Source organism: Tiliqua scincoides, chromosome 3 (genome assembly GCF_035046505.1).
Source record: "Tiliqua scincoides isolate rTilSci1 chromosome 3, rTilSci1.hap2, whole genome shotgun sequence".
Classification (NCBI taxonomy): Eukaryota; Metazoa; Chordata; class Lepidosauria; order Squamata; family Scincidae; genus Tiliqua; species Tiliqua scincoides.
The window spans coordinates 136,710,695-136,733,729 of NC_089823.1; the positions used below are offsets into that span (position 1 = coordinate 136,710,695).

Below are 23,035 nucleotides of genomic sequence, written 5' to 3' on the forward strand. Positions count from 1 at the left end.
CTGGCCTACTGAACAGACAAGTGGCTTCTGGGTGTACACATCTTTCTGTAAAACCCTTCATAATGATGTGAAGATCAGGGCTTTGAAAGGCGGAGTATAATAGAGTGGGCAAGGGAAAGCAACATGCAACTCAAGGAATTTATTCCAGTTTTCATTTTTTTAAGAGCAAATTTCTAGCCTCCGTCTTGGCAGAGCTATTTTTACTGAGCAACTGGAGTTCTGAAGTATGGAAAATTTATACAAAATAGAATCGTTAAACTTATCTGGACAAATAACAATACTTTTGTGTCTAATGCTGGAAATAGTTCATGCTGTAAGAATAAGATTCCAATTGCTCACTCAGAAATGGCAAAATAATGTGCTTTTTCAGAAAATAGCTTTGAAAAAATAGCTCTAGATGAAAATGAAAAGTGTTATCCAAAATTTTTCACATTGTATCAGATTTTTACATAGATTCAGGTAAACCATTTCTGGCTACATGGAGTAAAAACTTTACAATATGACAGGGCTCATGCTGCTTTTTCTTTCTAAAAGTTTCTTATTATCAACCTGTTTCAATATAAAACAAAAAAAAATTACCTTCTTGATTCTCCTTGCTTGTTTAAAAATCTGATTTGCTACGGTCTAGTTTCTTGTTTACTTCTTCTAATCATGGGGAGGAACAGGAGAAAGTGCATGACTGAAGCCTCCGGTGCACTCAGTTATGCTCCCCTCGCAAACACTTTCAAGCCTATCTTCCCACTCATATGGGCGAGAGAAGCATTTCACAATGTTTGTCCCTGTTCTCCCCACCGTACCACATTGCATGTTCCACCTACTGGAAGTACGTCCAGAAGTAACTGGCCAGTAACGATGGCATCGCCAGTTATTTCTGGATTGGGAGGCCATATGCAATGTGACAAACAACGAGTAAGAGGCCCAGAGTGGATGAAGAGAGCTTTCTCAAGTGCACAAAAAAGCAGGAGCTTTTGGGTTATGTTAGGGCTATGTCAGAATGCTAGATGCAAGGGAGGGCACCAGGATGCAGGTCTCTTGTTATCTGGTGTGCTCCCTGGGGTGTTTAGTGGGCCGCTGGGAGATACAGGAAGCTGGACTAGATGGGCCTGTGGTCTGACCCAGTAGGGCTGTTCTTATGTTGTTAGCTTTGCCTGCCAAGCTGAGCCTCCTACCACTGCTTGTTGCATTGTGTTACTGATCTTGCTGCTGGGCAGTGAGGGTCTGGGGGTCCCGTGTGTGCTACCAGACACCACGTCAAATACCACTGGTGATATGAGTACCATTGGTTGAGACATGCCAGGCAAGAGATTTATTTACTTTTGCTTTTTTATTTTAAAGAATCAATACGAAAACATTCAAGATTTTGAAGTTTACAGCCAATGTGAATTATTTCAACACTCGACAGTTTTGAGTTTTGGCTGAGGTGGCAGATTAGGAACAAGAGGCTTCTGTTTGCTATTTGAGAATGAAAAAAAAAATGACTTATAGTACATCAATTGTCATATAACTACTTACTCACAAACAGCGGGGAAGGACAGACCGACAAAGGCACTAGAAAGATACTCTGTATACATTTCACAAGCAACTCCTTCAAGGTAGTATTTCTGCCATGTATCCTCCTCAATCTGAAAGAAGGAGGGAAAAAAGTAGCAAAGTTTCAAACCATGTTCTGCAAAATATATGGAAGTGATTAAACACAAATCAATTTTTAGATAATTGAACTTGGTATCTTAGTTAATTGTTTTACCAGTTAAAGTCTATTACATTTTCCATCGGATCCTCTCTCTAGAATTAGAGCTGTTTGAAAATGGTGTTATTTATTTTACCCATTGTGTTCAGTAAGACTTGGGCTGTATCCTATCTTACAAGGAACAAACACCTCTGTCTATAATCACCAACCAGCAACATTTTTGCACTGCTAATAGCTACACAGTTGGAAAACAGCATATTTTGAACAAGGCAAGGAGGGAAGTCGAATGAAACTGATGAAGAAATGGGTACATAAAGTTGGGGAGGGGAAACTGTCCCCCCACCATGCAATGGTTAGACTTAAAAGAAAATCCTCCTGAAATAAGAGGGATCCTCTTCTGAGTAAACATACATAGGATTGGGCTACCAGTTCTAAGAAATCAAAAGTCCATCTATTATAATTCACCACTACAAGAAAGCACTACCTGTCCCCTCTGGACTAACTGTTGTTGGCAACCTTCAGTCTCGAAAGACTATGGTATCGCGCTCTGAATGGTGGTTCTGGCACAGTGTCTAGTGTGGCTGAAACTCCTGAATCGGACTAACTAAGCAACGTAAATTTAAAAAATATGGGAAATTTATTCTGGGTCTGTGCAAAGCAATGACTAACCCCAGTAGGTGAGTGCGATTATACATTTCAGTGGCTGAAGCTCTCCAATGTTCGGTTATAAAAAAAATACAAGTTACATTTATCTGTCATGTATCTGTATGTGATAGGTATGTATTGCTTAGAATGATATATGAACGCCTATCTGCAGCAATACTCCAGCAAAGAAATTTAATCATTGAACTGAAGTGACTCAGGGAAAGGTGCCAAAATTAATTTTGCAGCCGTTCAGTAATCAATCGAAAGCATCCTGAGGCAACAACTTATCTCTGCCTGTCATGTTCAAGGACAGCTGTTTTCGAAGAGCATCAAAGAATGTCAGTTTGTGCACAAAACAGCAGGTTTCTTTAACAAAGCCTTTACACAATATAATCAGATACGAGTACATTTCAGGTGAGCGGGTGGGGCACCCTTTCAGGTCATTTAGAGCTTGCTTATCACATGCCCTCTGAACACCATTTGCTTTTGAAAACATTTCTTTCCCAGTAAGACTTTTGCTGTTCTGCTGTGGTTAAAGGCTCAAGGCATGTCAGCACCCTGCAGAGGAACTCAAATTGGTACCATTCTCAGGCTCTGTGCCTCTCAACTCCTTTCCATCTTCTGGAATTCCGATACCTAAATTAATTATGCCTTCCCTTCACCTGTTCCTAGGAATTGGTGAAACAAGTTTCTTTTGCATTTATATACGCCTTGCCAGTATCTCATATTCTTCAAGATGCTCTGATTTTGCCTACATATTCAAAAATTGACAGCTTCCCCTCCGTTTTGCATTGTTAGATCTCTGCAATGTAATATTAAAAGAGGAAGTGACGGATCTCTTGTCATATGTAGCAACTAAGGTGTCTGTGGCCGGAGTTATCATCTGATGAGAAATACATTTTCTGGGTTTCCAGGCCATGCTCAACAAGTTTAGATAGTAACCCAACATTTCACCCTAAACTCTGTAAAGCATTATCAAGGGGATAAAGAAATAACTAAGCTAACAGCTGGAAATTCTGAAACCCACTAGGAGCGAGAATATCATGCTCTATTGCATAGAACAAAAAAAACTAAGGCAAATACCCCTGCCTAAATCGCAAACGATCCTTAAGCACAGACAATTGCAACCTGCCTCCAACAGAGCCTACTTCAATCTAAATACCAAGTCAAGAACAAGAGTATTTATAGTCAGGCTTTCTAATAAACTAGCTGCTGACCTAATCCCACCCTCAATTATCTCAATACAACTATTCCATCACCTAGTTGTTCAGTTCCTTTTTTCTTAAAGGCACCTCCTCATACCGCCACATACTTCTTATGGAATCAGGAGGTCTACGAACAGATAGATGGGGTAGCAATGAGCAGCCCCTTGAATCTGGTGGTTTAGGGCAAAATGTCAGATTGCTATCTAGAGTTGGTGAACGTGGTCTGGAAACCTGGAAAATAAATTTCTCAGTAGGTGAAGTGGTCTCATCTCGGTGGTCTCATCATATTTAATCTACCAGAAGGCAATACTAGAGAAGGACTGGACCAGTGATTTTCAACCACGGAGCTGCAGCACACTGGTGTGTCGCAAATGGTCTGCAGGTGTGCCATGGAAGTTTGGGGGAGGGTTATATATTAGTAGGGCTGTTGGGTGATGTGAGCCCCTGGCTGACAGTGTAGCGTGCCGTGCCAATTGTCAAAAAAGGACGGTGTGCCTTGACAATTTTAGCACTTCTCAGTGTGCCATGAGATGCAAAAGGTTGAAAATCACTGGATTATGGATTAGACCAGGGGTGTCAAACTTGTTTCATGCAGAGGGCCAAACAGCATTCATCATCCCTGCTGAGGGCCGGAAGTGATGTCATTAGGCAAGAAGTGGTGTCATTAAACAGGTCATAACAAAAAAATAAGCACTTTTCTCACTTAGGAAGTCATTAGCTGCACACGACAGAAGAAAAAACATGCAAATCTTGATCATATTTCAAGATATGGGAGAGCCCAATTTTCATGTGGGCTACCCTTTCAGTAGGAACACCTCAGCACTGCTCAGCAGCTGAGAGCTTGAGGGCCAGATAAAAAGCTTCTGCGGCAGAATCTGGCCCTGGGCCTTATTTTTGACACCCCTGGATTAGACAAAGGCTCCCTCTCTCTTTCTAGGAATTCCAGAAAGAGAGAGAGATTTGTATTGATGAGCTGCCAGCTAACTATTTATTTCTTCAGAGTAACACCAAATCACTGAGAAGGTCAGTTGGACGACTGGAAAGTAAGTTTGGAAGTGATCCACACCTAATTTCCCAAAGCAGTGGGCTGCAAGGAATCAAATAAGTTCTTTTCAGAAAGGCATGCTGGCTTTTTGCTACAAGCATGAAATGTTCCAAACCAAGCTGCAACTTTGCTAAACCATAAGCGTTACACATAAAAATAAACACCAAGGCATGTTTATGTCAACCATGGCCAGAATTTCAAGGAACTACTCAGGGTCACACAATGGGCTTGTGCTGCTAATTCAGTGGAATATTTAACTTTCCTCCCCCACTTCACTTTAGGAATGGTGTGATTCACCCTTATCTTGTGAATTCACTTAGCCTATGGTGCAACAGGAGCCTATGCAACTATAGCAGGAATTCAAATCCTTTCCTTTCCAAAAAGAAGTAGAAAGTACACTCACGCTGACGTGATTAAAAACAAAAATTCACATGCAAGGGAGGATCAAATCAAAAGTCCCCATGTGATACCACTGGCTGGAACTGGGGCCAGAGGCCTAACTCGGGCAGAGCCTAGGGGCACCTGCCCCATGTGCTATGCTAAGGGGTGCATGACTACCCCTCAGGCTCTGCCCTAGTTACAGAGAAGGTGCTGGTGGCTTTTTGCTCCTGTTCCTTCTCCTTCAAAGGGGAGGCTCCACAGAAGAAGGAAAGGGGGTGCAAAGGCACCACAGTAAGCACAGTAAGAAGTGATGTCCTTTGGTGAAAACCAGGAAGTGGCATCATGAAGTCACAGCCCCAGGCACCAAGGCAGTGCATTATGCCACTGACTAGGGCACAGACAATTCCCATAGTTTTTTTTTATTATTATTATTATCTCACATGCTGTAAGAGCTGTGTGGAATGTAGTCACAGATAAATGGCACCAACAGCACCTGGGCATGACTGAGATCAGGCCTTATTCATTTTGGAGAGGAGCTGCTTGAGTTGGGGGGAAATTTTAGGGAGTGCTGCCTTTCATGCATGTTCTAGCATTTTCAAAGATGGGTGATGATCCCAAGAGTGACCCCCTATGCCCCTTCCAAAAGAAAATATAGAGGAAATGAAAAATTATTTTAGTGTAATATGTGAAAATGCTCTAAACGTTATTAGTGCAGTCCTATCAGAAGGAGGTCCCAACAGGTGCAATGGACTTTGATCCCAAGTGTGTACGTACTGAATTGCAGCCACAGAATTCCTGCTGAACAGTAATCCACTGTCAAGACTGAAATCACCAAAGGAAGCACAACAATGGGTCCATACTCCCCAAAGTTAAAAAGACAGCAAGGAAGAGAATGCTGAATTTTACTCTGATATGTTTTTGCAGGTTTGTCATTTCACAAGCTGAAAAGATCCATCTTCCAAAGTACACAAAAGCCTTCAAGGAATAGATCAAGTTCCAAGTCCTAAAACTGCTAACACATCTAGAGAAACAACAATGAACTGGTGATAAAAGCTGGGTCTCCGGTCCATGATATCTGAAAGAAACTAACCCATCTGTCTTCTTCGACTCTCCAATACTTAATAAAGAGAGATTTATGCCCAGTGCCTGAATGAGTTTATTCAGCAAAACAAAGGTTTTACAGCTGAAACCTTTGCTCTGAAATGAAATCCATTCTTGCTGGTTCAACTTTATTAGCCCATATTGTACAGAGATAGGTGATCTAAGGTATTGAAAACTGGCTGTCATGGGATTGGAGTAATGTGGGCTGCTGGAGGAACATTTCCAAATAGAAGATGGTGTCTTTATAAAAAAGCAGCCAAAGGGCTGCTTCTCGCATTACTCCACACACACATACACACTCAGAAGTCACACATGGGTTGATTAAAAACCTGTCTGGTTCAGTTCCACTTCATGGCTTCTTCTCGTGTGACTTTTAGAGACTTGGAGGCACCACTGGATATTGCATTTCATGTTTAATGTTCGTCCTAGACACTGTGACTGGAGGCCTGCAGCCAAAGTGCTGGCTAGTTAGTTCAAATCAACATGTGAAACTTGCTAACCAGCCTACTCACTGTTTCTTGACCTTTGTACAAATACTCCTCAAGGTTATCAAGTCACAGTGCTGTGTTGCCTACAGGAACTCCAATGATTGAATACAGGTTGTGCTTTGTTATCCACTGGGGTTCCAATTCGGAACCTCCAATAGCTAAAAAATAGTGGATACCAAATCTGTGAAAAAATAGCTTTAAAGTTCCACTTCCAGGTTTCTGGTTCTTCTATTATTGCCCCAGAATGCATTGGTATAGATGCTTTTCTGCAGCTATACTGCAGCCACTAGACAGGGTGAATAACGGAATGAAATTATAATTATTTAACAGTGCAAAAGTAGGAAATTGGATTTTGGTGCTTTTTCCTTGTTAAGAGGCAATTTAAAGGTGGACCCCACCCCCCCACCCCCGGAATCAGTGCTGAGTCAAATCAGTGGATGATTAGTCCAGAGTAGCCCAGCGATCCACATTTTTCTTCTGACCTCTATGATCTTCGCCATAGTGCTGCCGTAGTACATTTTACAGAACATATGTTTCACTGGCAGCTTCAGCCCACTGGATTGGGCTATAAATAGCATACAATTTGTGGTCAAAAGGCTTTGTTGTTTCAGCCCTTTTAGACTGCAGCAACTTAATTAGGCTGCCCTGGTTTCTTTCCTTGTGAGCCTGCACAGATGCCTCTAATTTCAGGAGCCTATTTGAGAAGTTGTAGTGAGGCATCGGGCTGGGCAAGACAGAGAAGGAAATAGGATCCTGTAGATGGCCATACAAATACTAAACTTTCCAGAGTGGTGAAGACCAGAAGGGATTGTGAAGAATTCCAGAAGAATCTCTCCAAACTGGGGGAATGGGTAGCAAAATGGCAGATACGTTTCAATGTAAGTAAATGTAAAGTCATGCACACTGGGGCAAATAATCAAAACTTCACATATAGGCTAATGGGGTCTGAGCTATCTGTGACAGATCAGGAGAGAGATCTGGGGGTGCTGGTGCAGCTGCGGTGAAGAAGGCTAATTCCATGTTTGGGATCATCAGAAAAGGTATTGAAAATAAAACAGCTAATATTATAATGCTGTTGTACAATCGATGGTAAGGCTACACCTGGAGCATTGCGTTCAATTCTGGTCACCATATCTCAAAAAGGATATAGCAGAAATGGAAAAGGTGTAGAAGAGAGAGACCAAAGTTACTACTAGCCTGGGGCACCACCCTTATGAAGAAAGACTACAGCATTTGGGGCTCTTCAGTCTAGAAAAAGGCAACTAAGGCACATGATTGAGACATACAAATTATGCAGGGGGTGGATAGTGTGGATAGAGTGATGTTCTTTTCCCTCTCACACAACACCAGAACTAGGGGACATTCACTAAAATTGAGTGTTGGGAGAGTTAGGACAGGCAAAAGAAAATATTTCTTTACCCAGTAATTTAGCCCGTGGAACTCCTTGCCACAGGATGTGGTGATGGCATCTAGCCTAGTTTCCTTTAAAAGGGGATTAGACAACTTTCTGGAGGAAAAGTCCATCACAGGTTACAAGCTGTGATCAGTATGTGCAACCTTCTGATTTTAGAAGTAGGCTACCTCAGAATAGCAGATGCAAGGGAGGGCACCAGGATGCCGGTCTCTTGTTGTCTTGTGTGTTCCCTGAGGTTTCTGATGGGCCTCTGTGAGACATAGGAAGCTGGACTACAGCTTTGGCCTGATCCAGTGAGGCTCTTATGTTCTTAAACCAGTGGCATACCTGAAGGGGGCAAGGGGTGCAAGTGCTCTGGGTGCCAGGCTTGGGGGGCAGTGCCAGGCTGCCATCCACTCCCCCCTGCAACTCCCCTCCTGTGGCAATCAGTGGGCATGCAAATCTGAGGGCCACCCCCAAAGGTGTTCTGAGGGCTGCAGAAGCTGTGCACGGTCTCCCTGGCCCTTAGAATGCTTTGTGAGGCCTTTTGGAGGCCAAAAATAGACACTTCTGGTTTTCAGCCAAAAACCGGAAGTGTCGATTTTCAGCTTCCAGAGGGCCTTACAAGGCCTTCTGAGGTCTGGGGAGGATGCACGTAGCTTCTCCAACCCTCAGAATGCTGGTGCAGGAAGGCAGTGGGCATGGGGCGGCACCCCTGGAGGTGTGCCCTGGGCAGGGCAGTGGCCAGGAACACCACTGATACAAATAGCTAACCCATCTGTCTAGTTGCTCTTGTTTCTTGGTTACTTGGGTATTCAGGGGTGCACAGATGCCCCTCATTGCAAGCCTGTAGCCATAGACATTATTTAATGACTTGTGCTATTCAGTATATATTTCTGCACAGGGTAACAGTTCTACCTAGTTCTGAGAATTTGTGAACATTGACCAGTACTTTAGTTTTACTTATCAACCTAAAGACACTGAATGCAGTAATTAAGTATAACATATCGCTTGAAAGTCTACTTTAAATAAAAGGATTTTTTTAGGCTATTAAAATCTTCATTCCTTTTTTTTTTCTTTAAGTATTTTCAGATCATAAACAATTGCGTATTATGCAACCTGGTTATTTTGAGTGGGTTTTACTTTTGTCTGGTTTGATGCAAAGTAAGTGTTTCCATACGAAGAATGCTGCTGTGAGAGCAAAAGGGAAATACTGGACTGAAAAACAACATTTTGAGTTTTCTACATTTGTTTTACTGCTAATGTTGTACAGAGAGTTTACACAAATAATTCAACTGCAAAGTTAAAGCATAATCAGTTAAATGTGTGCAATGTCACCACTGATCATGTCCATTTGTATTTGATAGGCCAAATATTTATGATGTATTATACTGCTTTGTAATCAGGCTGGGAAGAATGAGGAGGTGGAAACTCTCCATTTTCATCTTTAAAAAAAATGACATGGCTTCTGTTAAAATCTTGCTGGCTGTTTTCTAGAATGAACATTTCAAGGACTATTACATGCCTACAGCATTTTCTACATGGTCTACATTTCAACAATGTTGAAATTGGGAACTCCTCTACAATGGAAAAAATAGGACAGGCTGATTCCCTGTAATTACAGTTCTTTGAGTGGTCATTTGTTCAGATGCACCTGGTGGAATCCTCAAAGTGTGCACAGAAATTGCAGAAGCTTCCAGAGCTTTTTCAAATGTTTTGCCCCTGCTGAAATGTGGGATCTGTATGTCATTCATGACACACTTCCACTCTTTGGTGATTGTTGGCAATATTTCTAGCCTCGCAGATGGTCAATCGCTGGTTCCTTAGATCTTCCTCAATGTGTTTGAACACTAATAACTTACACACATGACGGAAAACAAATTTGTGTGTAGGGATTCTGTGCAATGCGGCATCAATTCAGAGTTTACATCCCCATAACAAATGGATGAATGGTACTATTTGTATTGGGAGAAAGGGGCTGCAATATGGAGATCCCCTGAGAAGCAGAAGATTCCCACCACTGTAGACTGTTTCTGATCCAAGAGTCTGCAAAAGGAAACAAATCTGCAGCTTTAGGGTCTTTCAGGATTGCTTCCCTCCTTTTCATCTCATAATTTAATCTACAACAAATCTAGTAGAAAAAAATGTTTACCGTTTAGGTGGTTTCCTATTTGCAGGAATGGGTATGCTGAATTTTTTTTGGTCTTTGGGGCAGATATTTGTAGCATCCCTAAACATGGTGGGGATATACTAAAGACTCTCGATTCCTGCTCCTTGCATGCTGTACAGCACATTTACCAAACTCTTCCATCCCCCTTGTTTTTATGGCTACAGTCCATTTCCTTGCATTCCATGTGTCCAAAAGAATTAGCCCCAAATTCCCAATCTGGGAAGAGCGGCCAAAACTAAATGAGAGCAAATTAACACTAAGGGAACAAGTAAGGATTTAGTCTAGCAACCTACTACAGTTGCCTCAAACATTTGAGAATTACTGGGCTGCATTATTTATTATTATTTTCTTGTAAACCTCAAGGGCCTCGTTGATTGAAGAGAAATAAATAAATGAGTTATTGTTTCTGAAGGCCTGGGCTTTGGTACAAACACATGTTCTGTATTTATTCTTTCAGTGAGGGATCCATTGGCCACTTGATGGGGAAAAAGAGGAAAGAAAGCAAGCAAAGAAAAAGCCAAGAAAGAAAAATGATCATGTCTTTTTCATTCGGCACTTTGTTGCCATATGGATTGGATAGAGATCATATTTTTAACTGCAGAGGCTTTCTACATTGATAAACATGTGGTTTATTTGAAAGAAATAAAGAATAAAAAAACGATTGCCCTTTGAACAATCTTTAATGGCCATGGATGTGCCAAATAAAAATAAAAACATAATTTTGAAGGAACTTGGCCCACTGCCCAATTTGTAATAGGCTATGGGTCTTTTTTTTTTTTTTTTCTCCTTTGGAATATGTTGTTTCATGTTTTAACCATCAGATTTGATGAATTTCTTTCTGTTTTGAGTTTAGGCCATGCTCTCTACTCAGCCCCATGACAAATTGAATCCCATGCTAATGTCCTTCAATGAGACTAGACATTACCTTTATAAATGACCTCATGGAGAAGATGTTGGCCAGCATTGTCGATAGGCCTGGTGCCAGGCAGCTCTGGGCCATGAAACCCAGCTTGAGCTCTGCAAGGCATATTGCATCATCCCCTTCTTTCCAATTCCAGCTTGGGATATTTAGCAGATGGGCCTGCAAGGGGAAAACACAGGTTAAAAAAAGTTTCCCTAGAATATCTGCATCTGCTTTTTTGCTAACACATGGTAGGGTGAATGGGGGCAGGCAACTTCAACAAGGTTGCCAATTTTCATTTTAAAAATGTGGGTGCCTCAAACTAAGCATTAGAGGGCATGCACAGAATTCCTTTATGAAGTAGCTTGGCTACTGTTCTAACGTTTTGGCTAAAGGCAGATTGGCTCTGGGCATGTTTAGAGTTCTCATCCTCTTTCAAAGGGTAACCTTCAAAAATGCATAGAATTAAAAGTAAAGAGATGCAATGAAAACATGGAGCACACGATTCTGGGGTGGTGGTGTTTCCTTTCTTCTTTTCTGGCTACTAGTCACAAGGATGAAATTCTGCTCGGTTACCAAACCCAGCTGGTGCCAGACTCCACTCCTCAGCAGCCATATTGTGCACAGTCCAGCCCGCAAACAGGTGTCAGTCATCCTGTCTCAGAATTTCTGCGGTACTCACAGGCTCCAGATGGTTGAGGACCCTTTGTCCCATGTGTCAATGGGTCATGTACTGCATCCTACAGTGGGGAGGGTGGAGCAGTTGTGGAGGCCTCCTCAAAATAAGGCCACTTTCGTTCCCTTATATTGGGGCTGCATCAATGCAGGAAAGTTGGGTAGGATTGGCCCTCGTTCTCTGACATTTGTCTTCCAGAGTTCACGGTAAGGGTCACCCTTAAAGTGTTCCACCCAGGAAATAAAACACTGCTACTTTCACATGACTGCACTTTTTTTCTAGTTACACCTATATTACAGTTCAGCTACTTGCACAGTGCTGCCCATCATCTCCTGCTAGCTCCTCCACATGCTGGAATGGAAGGGGGAGAAGGTTTATTTTGGTTTGATTTGTCTTTTTTATGCTTCTCAGTGCTCTTGGGAGAAGGAGGATACTACCATAGCTTGGTTTATGACACTTACCATGATCTTTTTTGCATGGTGGATTTCCCTCCCTCAAACACAATATATGAGGTGGGCATGCCAAATGGATACCCATATGCAGAGAGGGATAACATGTGCAATTTTTACCCTGCAGAAAGCGTCAGTCTCACACAGTACATATTAACTTCACTAGGTGAAGTTTGCTGGTCTGGGAAATGAATGTTTCAAAAACATATTCTATATAAACAATTTTAAAGAAGTTCAGCTCAGGGAGAAAAATGAGCGCACTCCCTAACACAGAGATGCACATGGGCCACTATTCTACTGCTGGTGTTATCCTGTTCTGTCTTGGCCCTTTCTATTTGACCCCTAGCCCAAATAGTTAAAACCAAATCTGCAGCAAGAAACTAGTCTAATTTCACTATAATCCAAACCACCTACCATTTCTCACAGCAGTCAATCCCACAGGAAACTATGGCATGGGAGGAGGAGGCTTCATGATAATAGCCTGTTGGACTCACCAGAAATTTCACATGCTGTTTCAAGAGGAAGAATGATAAACTATACACTGGGGGCATAAATCAAAACTCCTACTGATATGTGATATTTTTTTAAAAATCAAAAATCAAATATATAGCATAATCTGCAGCATGTTTGTGCAGAAGCAAGTCCCGCTGTGTTCTGAGGGGCTTACTCCTCAGTAAGCGGGCATAGAACTGCAGCCTTAAAAACAAATAAGACACTTCCACACTTAGGAGGAACATTTCAGTGGAGGGGAATTTCTCACCTTGGGGAGATGTAAGGGAGTCAGCTTTTTGTGGAAACATGTTTTGGACTCTATTCTCGTGAAAGTGTTTGAAACATAACTGTTGCTTTACCGATAAAGGCAAGACAAAACTCATAGTAAGTCGGTTTCTGAGTGCATGCTAAAAAGGGCAACTGAACTAGATCCCATCCCTATTAGGAGAAGAGGCAACAGCATTCCAGGTAAGCAGCAAGGGCAAAAGAAGACTTTGGAATTCATCACATATAAGGTTGGTTGCCATTTTACCATGCATGTACCATACGTTTCCTCCAGAAGAGTAGTATAATTCTCCTTACAACTTGACAAGATGTAGATGACAAAGTGATAGAAAACCCACCCTGGGGTAGTTTGGTTATCTACATGGGTTATAAGATTCAAGTTCTAGCTGGTCAGAGCTCCCACAAAGGTGATACTTTGGGGTAAGCTCTCTCTTTCTGCAGTGTGTTGGTCATCTGTATCTTCCTGTCAAATGGTAAGGATAATTTTACCACACTTCAAGCGTAATAAAATGTGCAGCAAAATGGTCACAATCTGCAACCATCCATAAAGGTTTGGAACAGCTCATATAGTAGTTTAATTAATTATGAATTATTACTATTCAGAACAAGTTACCACTTTTCAACCAAAAAAATTCACAGTGAGAAGATAATTGCATCAGATAAGAGTTTTATTCATAAATTTCTGTGCACCCATGTAATTTAAGGAAAGATAAGAAAGCTGTTGCAATGGAAAGCCTGGAGGTGTTTGTCCCACACTCCTTATTACCTTGTTGTGATATGCCAGCATCTGTGTGATTATTCTTATTTTTGGATGGTAATTCTTTATGGAAATTACTCTGAAAGCGGAAAAAAAACACCAACATTTGCCATGTTCATTCAACATCAATTTTACAATCATAATTCTATGGCCTATTTGAGACAATCCAGATAAGGAATATGAGCCAAAGGAGAGCCAAGCCTGCACTCTCTCTCCTTCCTTTTGCTCCTTGGCTTCAGGCAGAGAACTGATAGAGAAACCCTGCTTTGTTAAACCATAGCTTTGCATGATACCCAAACACAGACGCTGTGGTGTAACTGAATTTCAGTCCATAAACCACAACCAAATCCTGGTTTTATATCCTGAATTATAAACCACAATGAATCTATGTTTTGTTGGATCCTCTGAACCTGGTCTATAAATTTACTCCATCTGAAATTCTCTATTCAAGAACTGGTTTCCTTTTTCTCTAGTTCGTAAAAATGTATGGTCGAGCGAGTGAGAAGGTTGAGTTACAGAGATTCTAGCAAACATAGGACTGGGCTGTGTATCATATTTAAGGACATATTCTTCAACCCTCTGTGACAACAGAGACAAAGATTAACAGTGCAACCCGATGGATGCCTACTTGGATGTAAGCCTGACAAAGTTCAATCAATGAGATTAACTCCCAAATATGCATGCATAGGATTGCAGCCTAAGAAAATGTCTCTGATGCATGGCAAATTCCCTCTGCCCCTCTTTCCTCCACCACAAATCACAATGCCAAAACTTTCATGAATGAAAGAAAAGTTACAGTAGCCATACTACAAAAAAGGGTTTCCAGGCAGCTACCAGTGGTGGAGGAAAAAGCATTGCTGGTATATTCCACAGTCAAGCATGAACTTAACAAAACTGGTTGCATGGTTTGTTTTGACAAGCAAGAAGTAATTTGTAAAGATCTTTATTCTGATCTAACTCTTTTTTTAAATTAAACACATGGAATCTATTTAAAAGCTCTGTAATCTGCATCTGGATTTATCTTTAATCTACGCATATAATGTGAAATCAAAGCAAGAGAGCTCTCACCAGATTAAAATGTGGCTTTGGAAGACGAAGAGGTTTTGGCGCTTGACTCATGACTTTGCTGTAGCTTGTAACAGAGGTTGCTGTGTTGATGCACCATTTGCTTCTAGTAGCTCCCCCCTCCCTTAAAAAAAACAAACCCCAGCCCTAGATGTTGCAAAGAAAGATCATTTCAGCTGACTGTGGTTGGGAACTGCTGGTCTTTGGTGACTCATTTCCTTAGTCAGGACTGCTATCAATAAGTTAAACTGTTTGCAAAATGTTCCAACCATGAACAGGGAGGCACTGAAGGTAGTTATGTGTTAAACTGAGTTTAAGTGCCCACAGTAAGTTGAGGGGGTATGATGGAGTGAATCTGCATCCCATGCTAAGAGAATAGTGTGTCAGACCCAGGTTAGGGTGGCCATGATCAAATCCATACTGGAGGCTGTGTTCTCCAGCCCAGAGTATGTGAGTTGGGGACTGGAATCTGAAATGCAGCAGACAGAAAGTAAAGCAATATTCATCAGGCAGGGGCAGAAGGCCAAGGACCAAGTATATATACCAAGCCTGTCTGTCTACCCTAAAGCTACCATGCCTATAAATCTACCCAAAAGCTTCCTACTGCCTGTCAATCACTGAGGTTGATGTTGCACACTTCTAATCTCTTGTGCCTGCAGAGCAGTCCAAAACCCGAACAAATTCAGTCCCAAGTAGCTCACTAGGCTAAATTTTTTGGTTAGGTCACAAAATTCTTATTGAAGCCCAGAATCCTTGACATTGTGCATCAAATGTTGCTGCTATCCAACTCCACTGATTTCCACTGGGGCTCATGTCAAAGCCCACTGCAAGTACCCCCCCCCCCAGAAAAGAGGTGGTGGAGCAGCTGTGCTTACTTATTGCACTGCTCCCTTAAGAGCTTCCCCTCAAAATGGCTATCAACATAATTACAGATGACTGCGTATTCCCCCCCCCCCCCATGCAGTGTGCCTTTAATTTAAAATGCTTCTTCTATCTCTTTCTTCATTTTGTGGGATGTACAGATTTGACAGTCCAATAAAACCGGTTCAGAACACGGGCCAGTTCACTGTGTTAGCTCATTTTTAATGGATCTCTGACATTTTCGTTTTTAAAAAGGGCAGATTGGTCCCATTAAATTAGAGCTGTATGAGCAAAATGCAAATAATAGGAAAACCTGTCTTATTATAACCCTACATTTGCAATTTCCTCGCTACCTTTCTGCTATTGAGATGAACCATTAACATGCTCCATAAACACCCATGCACGCACGCACACTAGGAACAGTCTCTTTCAGATGCCAAGTGTTGAGTCAGGCTTAAATCAAACAGAGTCAAGACAGGGACTAACTGCCTACAAACTGAAGAAGACACCCTGTTCATGTCCCTAGTCAGCATAATTGACAATGGCCTTCATGGTTGCTCCCACGCTAATTGGGGCTCTGTGTAAATGCTTCACAGTCTGATCCTATGGCAGCCACTATGTTTGGGAGCATGCCATTCGCAATGACAGAAATGTTAGGAAGTCGACCCTTGAACCAGTGAACAGGAGGAGAGGGGATGGCTTTAGCAATTTCTGCCTATCATACTGGGCACAGCATCTGAGCAGTTTTTGTCATGCCTGATTCTCATTTTCTTTTCAGAAAGTATTTCTTCCTGAAAAGCAGAGAAGGAAAGAAGAAGGTGCAGCTGTGTGGACCTCCTGCTTACTTCCTACAGCAGCCATTACAAACACCATAATCATCATCACCATCGCCTTCACCACCTTAACCCATTTCTGCTCAGCCCACAGGTGTACACATTTAATCCCTGTTGCATATATGCAACGTTGGGCAGAAATGGCTTTAAAACATCCTATCCAAAAAGTTTAAAGTGGGTTAAGAACAGAAACAGAAATACAGGCTGGGATCCAAAGACCTCCATGTGCAGGTTCAGTGGGGCTGTTTACTGTCCGTGGCTGCTATTCTAGTTCCTCGTATGCAGCCACAGAGGCTGCTTAAGCAGAGCACATGGCAAAATGATTGCATGGATGCACCAAAATGGGGGTGAAGCTCTCGAAGGGATGTTTCTGTGCTTCACGAACCGACATTAAATAATAACTTTAAAAAGACACCTCTTCTAAATTACCTCATAATATTGGAGGCATCTTCAGCATCTGGGTCAGCGCAGTATTTGTTGGCAAGGATTAGGCACGCATCTGCTGACTCTATCTGAGACACCAAAGGAGAAAGCAAACATGAACTGCAACTGGATGTTTTAATGTTCCCAGACACCTGGCCATCCCTGCACTAAGTGAGCAAGTGTGCGAGTAGGGGTGCATTTTTCATGGCACACCCAGGATAGGAACTCCACTCTCATCAATCCAAGTACAATGCTCTCTATCACCTCATACTGGCTCTCATGTGCAAGAGCAGGCCCCAAGAGCTTGATTTTCCACTGTAACAGCCTAAGAAAGACAAAGACTCCCACTCTCCATTATGCCAACTTTCAAAACGTGTAGGAGGAAGCAGGAGGTGAGGGATTCTCTCTGTGGTAAGAGGCAGGGGAAGTTTTCATGAAGTTGGCAATAAAGTTGTGAAAAGTCCCAGGAACATTGGGGAATGAGCTTTCAGGCTATTGTAGGTCTGGTTCACATTTGAACAATCACCTGCCTCAAAAGTAGAACCCCAAATAGTGAAGCAACTTAAAAGCTAACACTAGATGATGCAGGTGACAGATAACACATTACAGAGAATGAAGCACACCAAGATAGTAGAATTCTGGACTTTGCAACTTCAAACTACGTTCTGTGTGTATGTGTGTGTGTGATAGTTCTCTTCAGTGAGAGAGATTTTTTTTACAGTCTCAAGCAACACCAATTTAGCCTAGTACTTCATTCAACTGGTAATCTCTTAGGCTGCAATCCTAACCACACTTTCCTGAAAGTAAGCCCCATTGAACAAAATAGAACTTACTTCTGAGTAAACCTGGTTAGGATTGTGCCCTCAGAAAGTTTATTTTGACCCGTTATGAAGTTGGAATGACCAGCAGATTGTTTAAGGTTTTATGCCCACATTTCAAACCTACAGAATGGCCACAAAATCCCTAAGCAGTGTGAATTTGGGACTGACACCATTTAACCCTATATAGGGACTTTTTGACCACCCTGTATATAGTTTATAGTTTCATACCAGTTTAACAGTTCTGGTTTTTCTTGGGGAAGTATAGGTTTGTGAGTGTGCTGGCAGTACTTTGTAAGATATATCTATTCTCCACACAGAACTACAGTTTCCAGGTTTCACTGGTGAGATAGTATTAAAATTTGCAGAGACATTACCTTTACTCTAGCCAAGTCATGTGGATTGAGAACTGAACCCTGAAAAAATTCCACCTGAGTGAAGTGTCGTTTAAAAAGAGCTTCCAACTCAAGGTTAGGGGAGATACTAAATTGAAAAAGAAAAACAAAACAAACAGTTTGTGAACATCATGTTTTTCTGAAAATATATTGTTAAGAAATTACACAAGTGTTTTGTAAGACTCATAAACTGTTCTAACTTTCTCTGTCTTTTTTTTTTCTTTTCTATTTCTGTTTAAGGTCACCAACCATCCATATTTTATTATCCTAGCCAATATTTTATGCTGCATGCCAGGGAGATGACAAACCAAAAAGTAGCGGTATGTTGGGTGCTACTTCACTACTTTTTATGAGAAAGATTTTTAAAATGGTACCCATCTGAGGACATGTCGCATGTGCTCAGAGGTACTGACGCCTGCCACGTGGGACGAAGACACGCTGACTGCCAATGCCTAGCTGAGGTGAGATTTCTCCTGAAGGCTGGACTGGGCATAAGAGGGGAGTGGAGAGGCCTGATTTCATTCCAAGCTTGGTTCCAATAACATTGAAAGGTACTCTGAACATAGTCAGATACACTCTTCAGATAGGTTATGAGGGAAACAACAATTTGGTTTCATTGGAAGGTAATACTTTACACAGGCACAGGCACATTCCATAATTTAAAGCACCAGAATAAATTCATACAAAAATCATTAAGGGAACAATCCTGAGATGCCATAAACCAGCCCAAGAGGACCATAAACATGCCTTAAAGCATGTTTGTGCCTCCTTGTGAGTTGGCTAGGTTGGCATGCGGAGGCGCACTGGCCTGCGGAGACTGACTTAAACCTCCGCGCTGATGGAGACACCAGTCTTGTGTCAGCCAAGCTTGGCCGATGCAAGGCTCTGGAGTGGGTGGGGAGGAGGTAGGAGGGAGAAGTTCCATGGCAGGGGGAGGGGAGGTGGGGAGTGGGAGGCAAGGCTGGCACCCAGATCCCAACCCTAGTCCCCGAGCAGCACGGAGCGGCTTCAAGACACTCTGCTCTCCTTGGACTTGCGCCACCTCAGGAGTCCTAGGAGACCCACAGGGGCTGCAGTGGTTTGCCCAGGGGTAAGGGGAAGAGTTTCCCCTTACTTTCAGCTGAGCCACTGTGGTGGCCTATCTCATGCTGGATACAGCACAAGCCTCCTGGCTTGCCTGTTCCAGCGCAAGATAGGATTACACCCTAATTCTTATCCCTTCTGTCTCTCACACCCATTTTGCTCTCCCAATATCTATTGTAGTCAATGATGACTAGCTAGTTTGGAACAACCTTAAATGTTAGGAGCTTTGCAGGTGATCCTTTCTATAATCTTCCCTTGCTTTAAAAAAAAGGGATTTAAAAAAAAGGGATTTAAAAAAAAGGGATTTAAAAACTCTGAACCCTGTATATCATTTGCACATTGCTTTATTCTGCACCTCTCAAAGAATTACAACCCATTTAATCATTTTGAGTGATAGGAGAAGCAGCATGCTGTTAAGGCACTAATATCACTCATTTTAAAACAGCCTACAGTTTTAAAGCCTACAGCCTACAATGTAAAACAGCCTACAGTTTACAGCCTACAGCCTACAATGGCACTGATAGTGACGGTTTCTCTGCCTTGCAAACAAACAGCTTCTTTTCTTTTTTCTTTTCTCAAATGCCTGCTCAGTTAAACATGCCAATTTTGATGTTGGCTTTTATTGTAATGGCATGCTTGTGACAAACAGTGGCTACTTTAAGCACTCATGAGTGTTGGCAAGGGCATTTCTAGGCAATTAATGCTGGTTTGAAGACACTGAAGCCCAGCTATATAGCCACACATGCACCTCCTGTATACATCCAGACATCAATATGGCTGCTTTTGCTTCTTCTGTTCTACTCTGTGGTACTATGGAAGCTTCCAATTATAATGTTTGCAGCATAAAACAAATAATAAAATTTTAGTTTTGGGATAGATTAGGTTCTTGACGAGTGCTGGCTCACAGTCTGCACTCATTGTTGGCAGCACTGTGATAACGTGTCTGAATCTAGGTGGGAAGGTTGGAGGCCAGCAGACAAGTGAATTAGAGTGAGTAGAAGGGAAGGAAGGAAGAGCCGAACACCAGTGGTGTAGCTAGTGATCATGTCGCCAGTGCCAAGCTCAAAATGATGCCCTGGAAGTGATGTCGTAACTGGAAGTGAGGTCACCCACGGGCTTTGAAAAAAAGTGAAAATTGGGGGGGGGGGAAACCCACCTTCTCCCCCAGCAGCTCACCACCCACTTGCTCTGCCACCTCCCCACCAGTCAGTGGCATAGCTAAAGCATCTGTTTCTATCTGAGTTCAAAAAAAGATTTTGTGGTTTGTCCCCAACAACAGAATCAAATTCAATTAAATAAATAAATAATACGTGTGCCCCTTATCGGTTAGAGACACTGTGCTAGAATGAAGAGGGACGGTTATTCTCCCCTTGCTAAACAGAAGAGTAACACTTGGAAAAAGTGCCTCTTTACTCAGTTAGCAGGAGTAACTGTAATACAATACATGGAAATAAGAACTGACTCATTTTACCTGATTGGTTCCATGTTGCATCATAATTACATCTCATTGGCTCTCAAAACAATCAGCCTCATTGGTCATTTGCTTTTTCCCATAAGGCAGTTGTGTTTTCATTTTCTGTTTAATTGGCCATAACTTTTGAAAGAATACATATATTCTAATGTGGTTTGTTTCGTTGCATTCTGCATTAAATTACCTCTCCAATGATGTATAACATGGTGGTATTCTTTGTATATGCCAAGGTTTTCACAATTTTGGCCACTAGTGTCAAACTCAGCTTGTTGGCCCCTGAAAGCTTGTTGCCTGGTGCAATTGCTACACCCTTAGCTATGCCACTACTGAAGACTTCAACTTCTCCTGAAGTTTTAGGCCTCACTAAAAAATGTCAAGAAAACAGAGGCTAGGGGAGTTCTGTAAAAAGGCTATACATAAGCTACAGGTTGTTTGGGTTGAAGAGCTTCCCAGAGCTTGGTTGGACTAACTCAGGGACTGCATAATTTCTTGTTCTCAAAGCATCTTCACTTGGGCTTTTGTACAGTTACAGTTCATCTTTTGGGAGTGCTTGCTTAGCTGTGTGAGTGTAGTGCTAAGGTCCCAGGACATGGGCAAAAAAGACTTCCGCTAAAAGCAGTGCAGTGCAAAGTGCTAAATCTCATTTTATACTCCAGGCTATAGGCTATCAGAGATGTATCCTTCTGGGCTCACATGGTGTACTCTCTCTTTCTCTCTCTGAGACTATGATCTGAACAATATAAACTTATAGCATAATATTATGATCTGAAGGGTCACTTACTTGTGCAGAAAGACAATTTCTACGTTCACATCATCCCTGTCCTTGTGCAGGAAGTCCTTCAGGAAGTTGGACACACTTTCCAATGTGATGTGGCCACAGACAACAATGTGCCTGGGACAGAAAAAAAAGGCACAGTTAAGTTTGCTGAAGAAAAAACCAAAAAGAAACACAAGGAACCCTACTAGAGAGAGAAAAGGATGACTTCATTGCTGGGGGCGGGGGGAATTAGAAAGAAGTAAAAAGAAGCACTAATCTACCAATATGCCTTCAGTTAATTCCTGAAAAAAGATAGAGGGAATACCACAGAATGTTCAGAGACCAACCTACTCCTGCAGTCCCTTCCCTAATGCAGCAAAAAGCTATTGTAAGAAAATGGCCAACAGTTATGCAATTAACTACATACTTTGAAAGCTGACATCACAAAATGTCACTCTATGATATCATTATATAATTCTATAATAGTAATAGTAATAATACTAATATCTGCACGTGTATGTGTGCGTGTATATATATGTGTGTATGTACATGTATATACATGTGTGTATGTATATATGTGTGGGTGCTCGGTGTTCATATAACTATGCGTAGCATCTGCAACATGCAGAAATGAAATACGAACAGGCCATAGGGCACACCCTAAACCACCCAACTACACAGACATACAAGCCTGTTATTTGGTCCCCTCGGGAGCCACACCTTCACCCTCTTTCCATCCAGACAAACTATTTACACTGTCATTTCAGATGTAACCCTTCAGTATATAACGAAACTACAGCTCTCCTTGAAATGATCAGTTTTTTTATGTAGAACAATGCGACAGGAACATATTTTTGCCAATGAAGGCAAAATGTCTAGTCTTAGTGCTCTGTTCCTATACACACACTAAATGAAAAAGAACACACAGAGAGAGGGGGAGGGGAGAGAATCAGTGACTCCAAAATGCAGTGAAAGCATATTTACAATCCAAGCCTTAACATGTTTACATAGAAGTGAACTTCACCTAATTCAATGGAGCTCATTTCATAGTAATTATGATTAGAATTACAGCTTTAACAAATCATTGAGCACAGGTGCAATCAGATAGTTAGGTTTCTCCCAAGGAATATACCACAATTTTATAATGTTTGAAGATATGGTCTCCAATGTCTTCTATATCAATCCTAACCATTTTTTAAAATGATTTTTTAAAACCATTTTTGGGAATTAAGTGCTCAATCCTATCTAACCTTTCAGCGCTGATTTAGCTTCCATGCAGTCCTAAAGTAAGGAACAAATGTTCCCTTACCTTAAGGTGGCCTTAGCTGCCCCCCTCACACCCCCCCCCCGCAGGATGCATCACACACCCTGTCAGCATAGCTACATTGGTGCTGGAAAGATGGATAGGATTGGGCCTAAGTCCCCTTGAGTTCTACAGTACTTAGTTGTACTTCAGGTAAGTGTGGTTTTACCACTGAGGGCTAGCAGACTCAACTGTAATCAATGAGGTTTATTTTTAAGTAATGCCTAACGATCGCTATACAGTGTTGACAATTGTACTAACTTTTTCTTAGCTAGTTTGTAAAACAACCTTTAAAAAGTGGATTGAACCATCAACCAAAGGGTTAGAACAGGTTAAGCCACTGTTTTCATT

At 41.8% G+C, this 23,035-nt stretch overlaps 1 protein-coding gene across 6 annotated transcripts in view; it reads right to left on the bottom strand.

Moving 5' to 3' along the window:
- Positions 1 to 23,035, bottom strand: part of KCNMA1 (potassium calcium-activated channel subfamily M alpha 1) — a 619,222-nt gene that overhangs the window by 170,498 nt on the left and 425,689 nt on the right. For all 6 annotated transcript variants that reach the window (XM_066621009.1, XM_066621008.1, XM_066621007.1 and 3 more), the window contains exons 10-15: positions 21,406 to 21,516; positions 18,053 to 18,158; positions 16,864 to 16,946; positions 13,685 to 13,754; positions 11,041 to 11,196; positions 1,513 to 1,622 (exon numbers count right to left, since the gene is read on the bottom strand). In XM_066621009.1, coding sequence (XP_066477106.1) covers positions 1,513 to 1,622; positions 11,041 to 11,196; positions 13,685 to 13,754; positions 16,864 to 16,946; positions 18,053 to 18,158; positions 21,406 to 21,516 — 636 coding nt within the window. The remainder of the gene's footprint in view (positions 1 to 1,512; positions 1,623 to 11,040; positions 11,197 to 13,684; positions 13,755 to 16,863; positions 16,947 to 18,052; positions 18,159 to 21,405; positions 21,517 to 23,035) is intronic.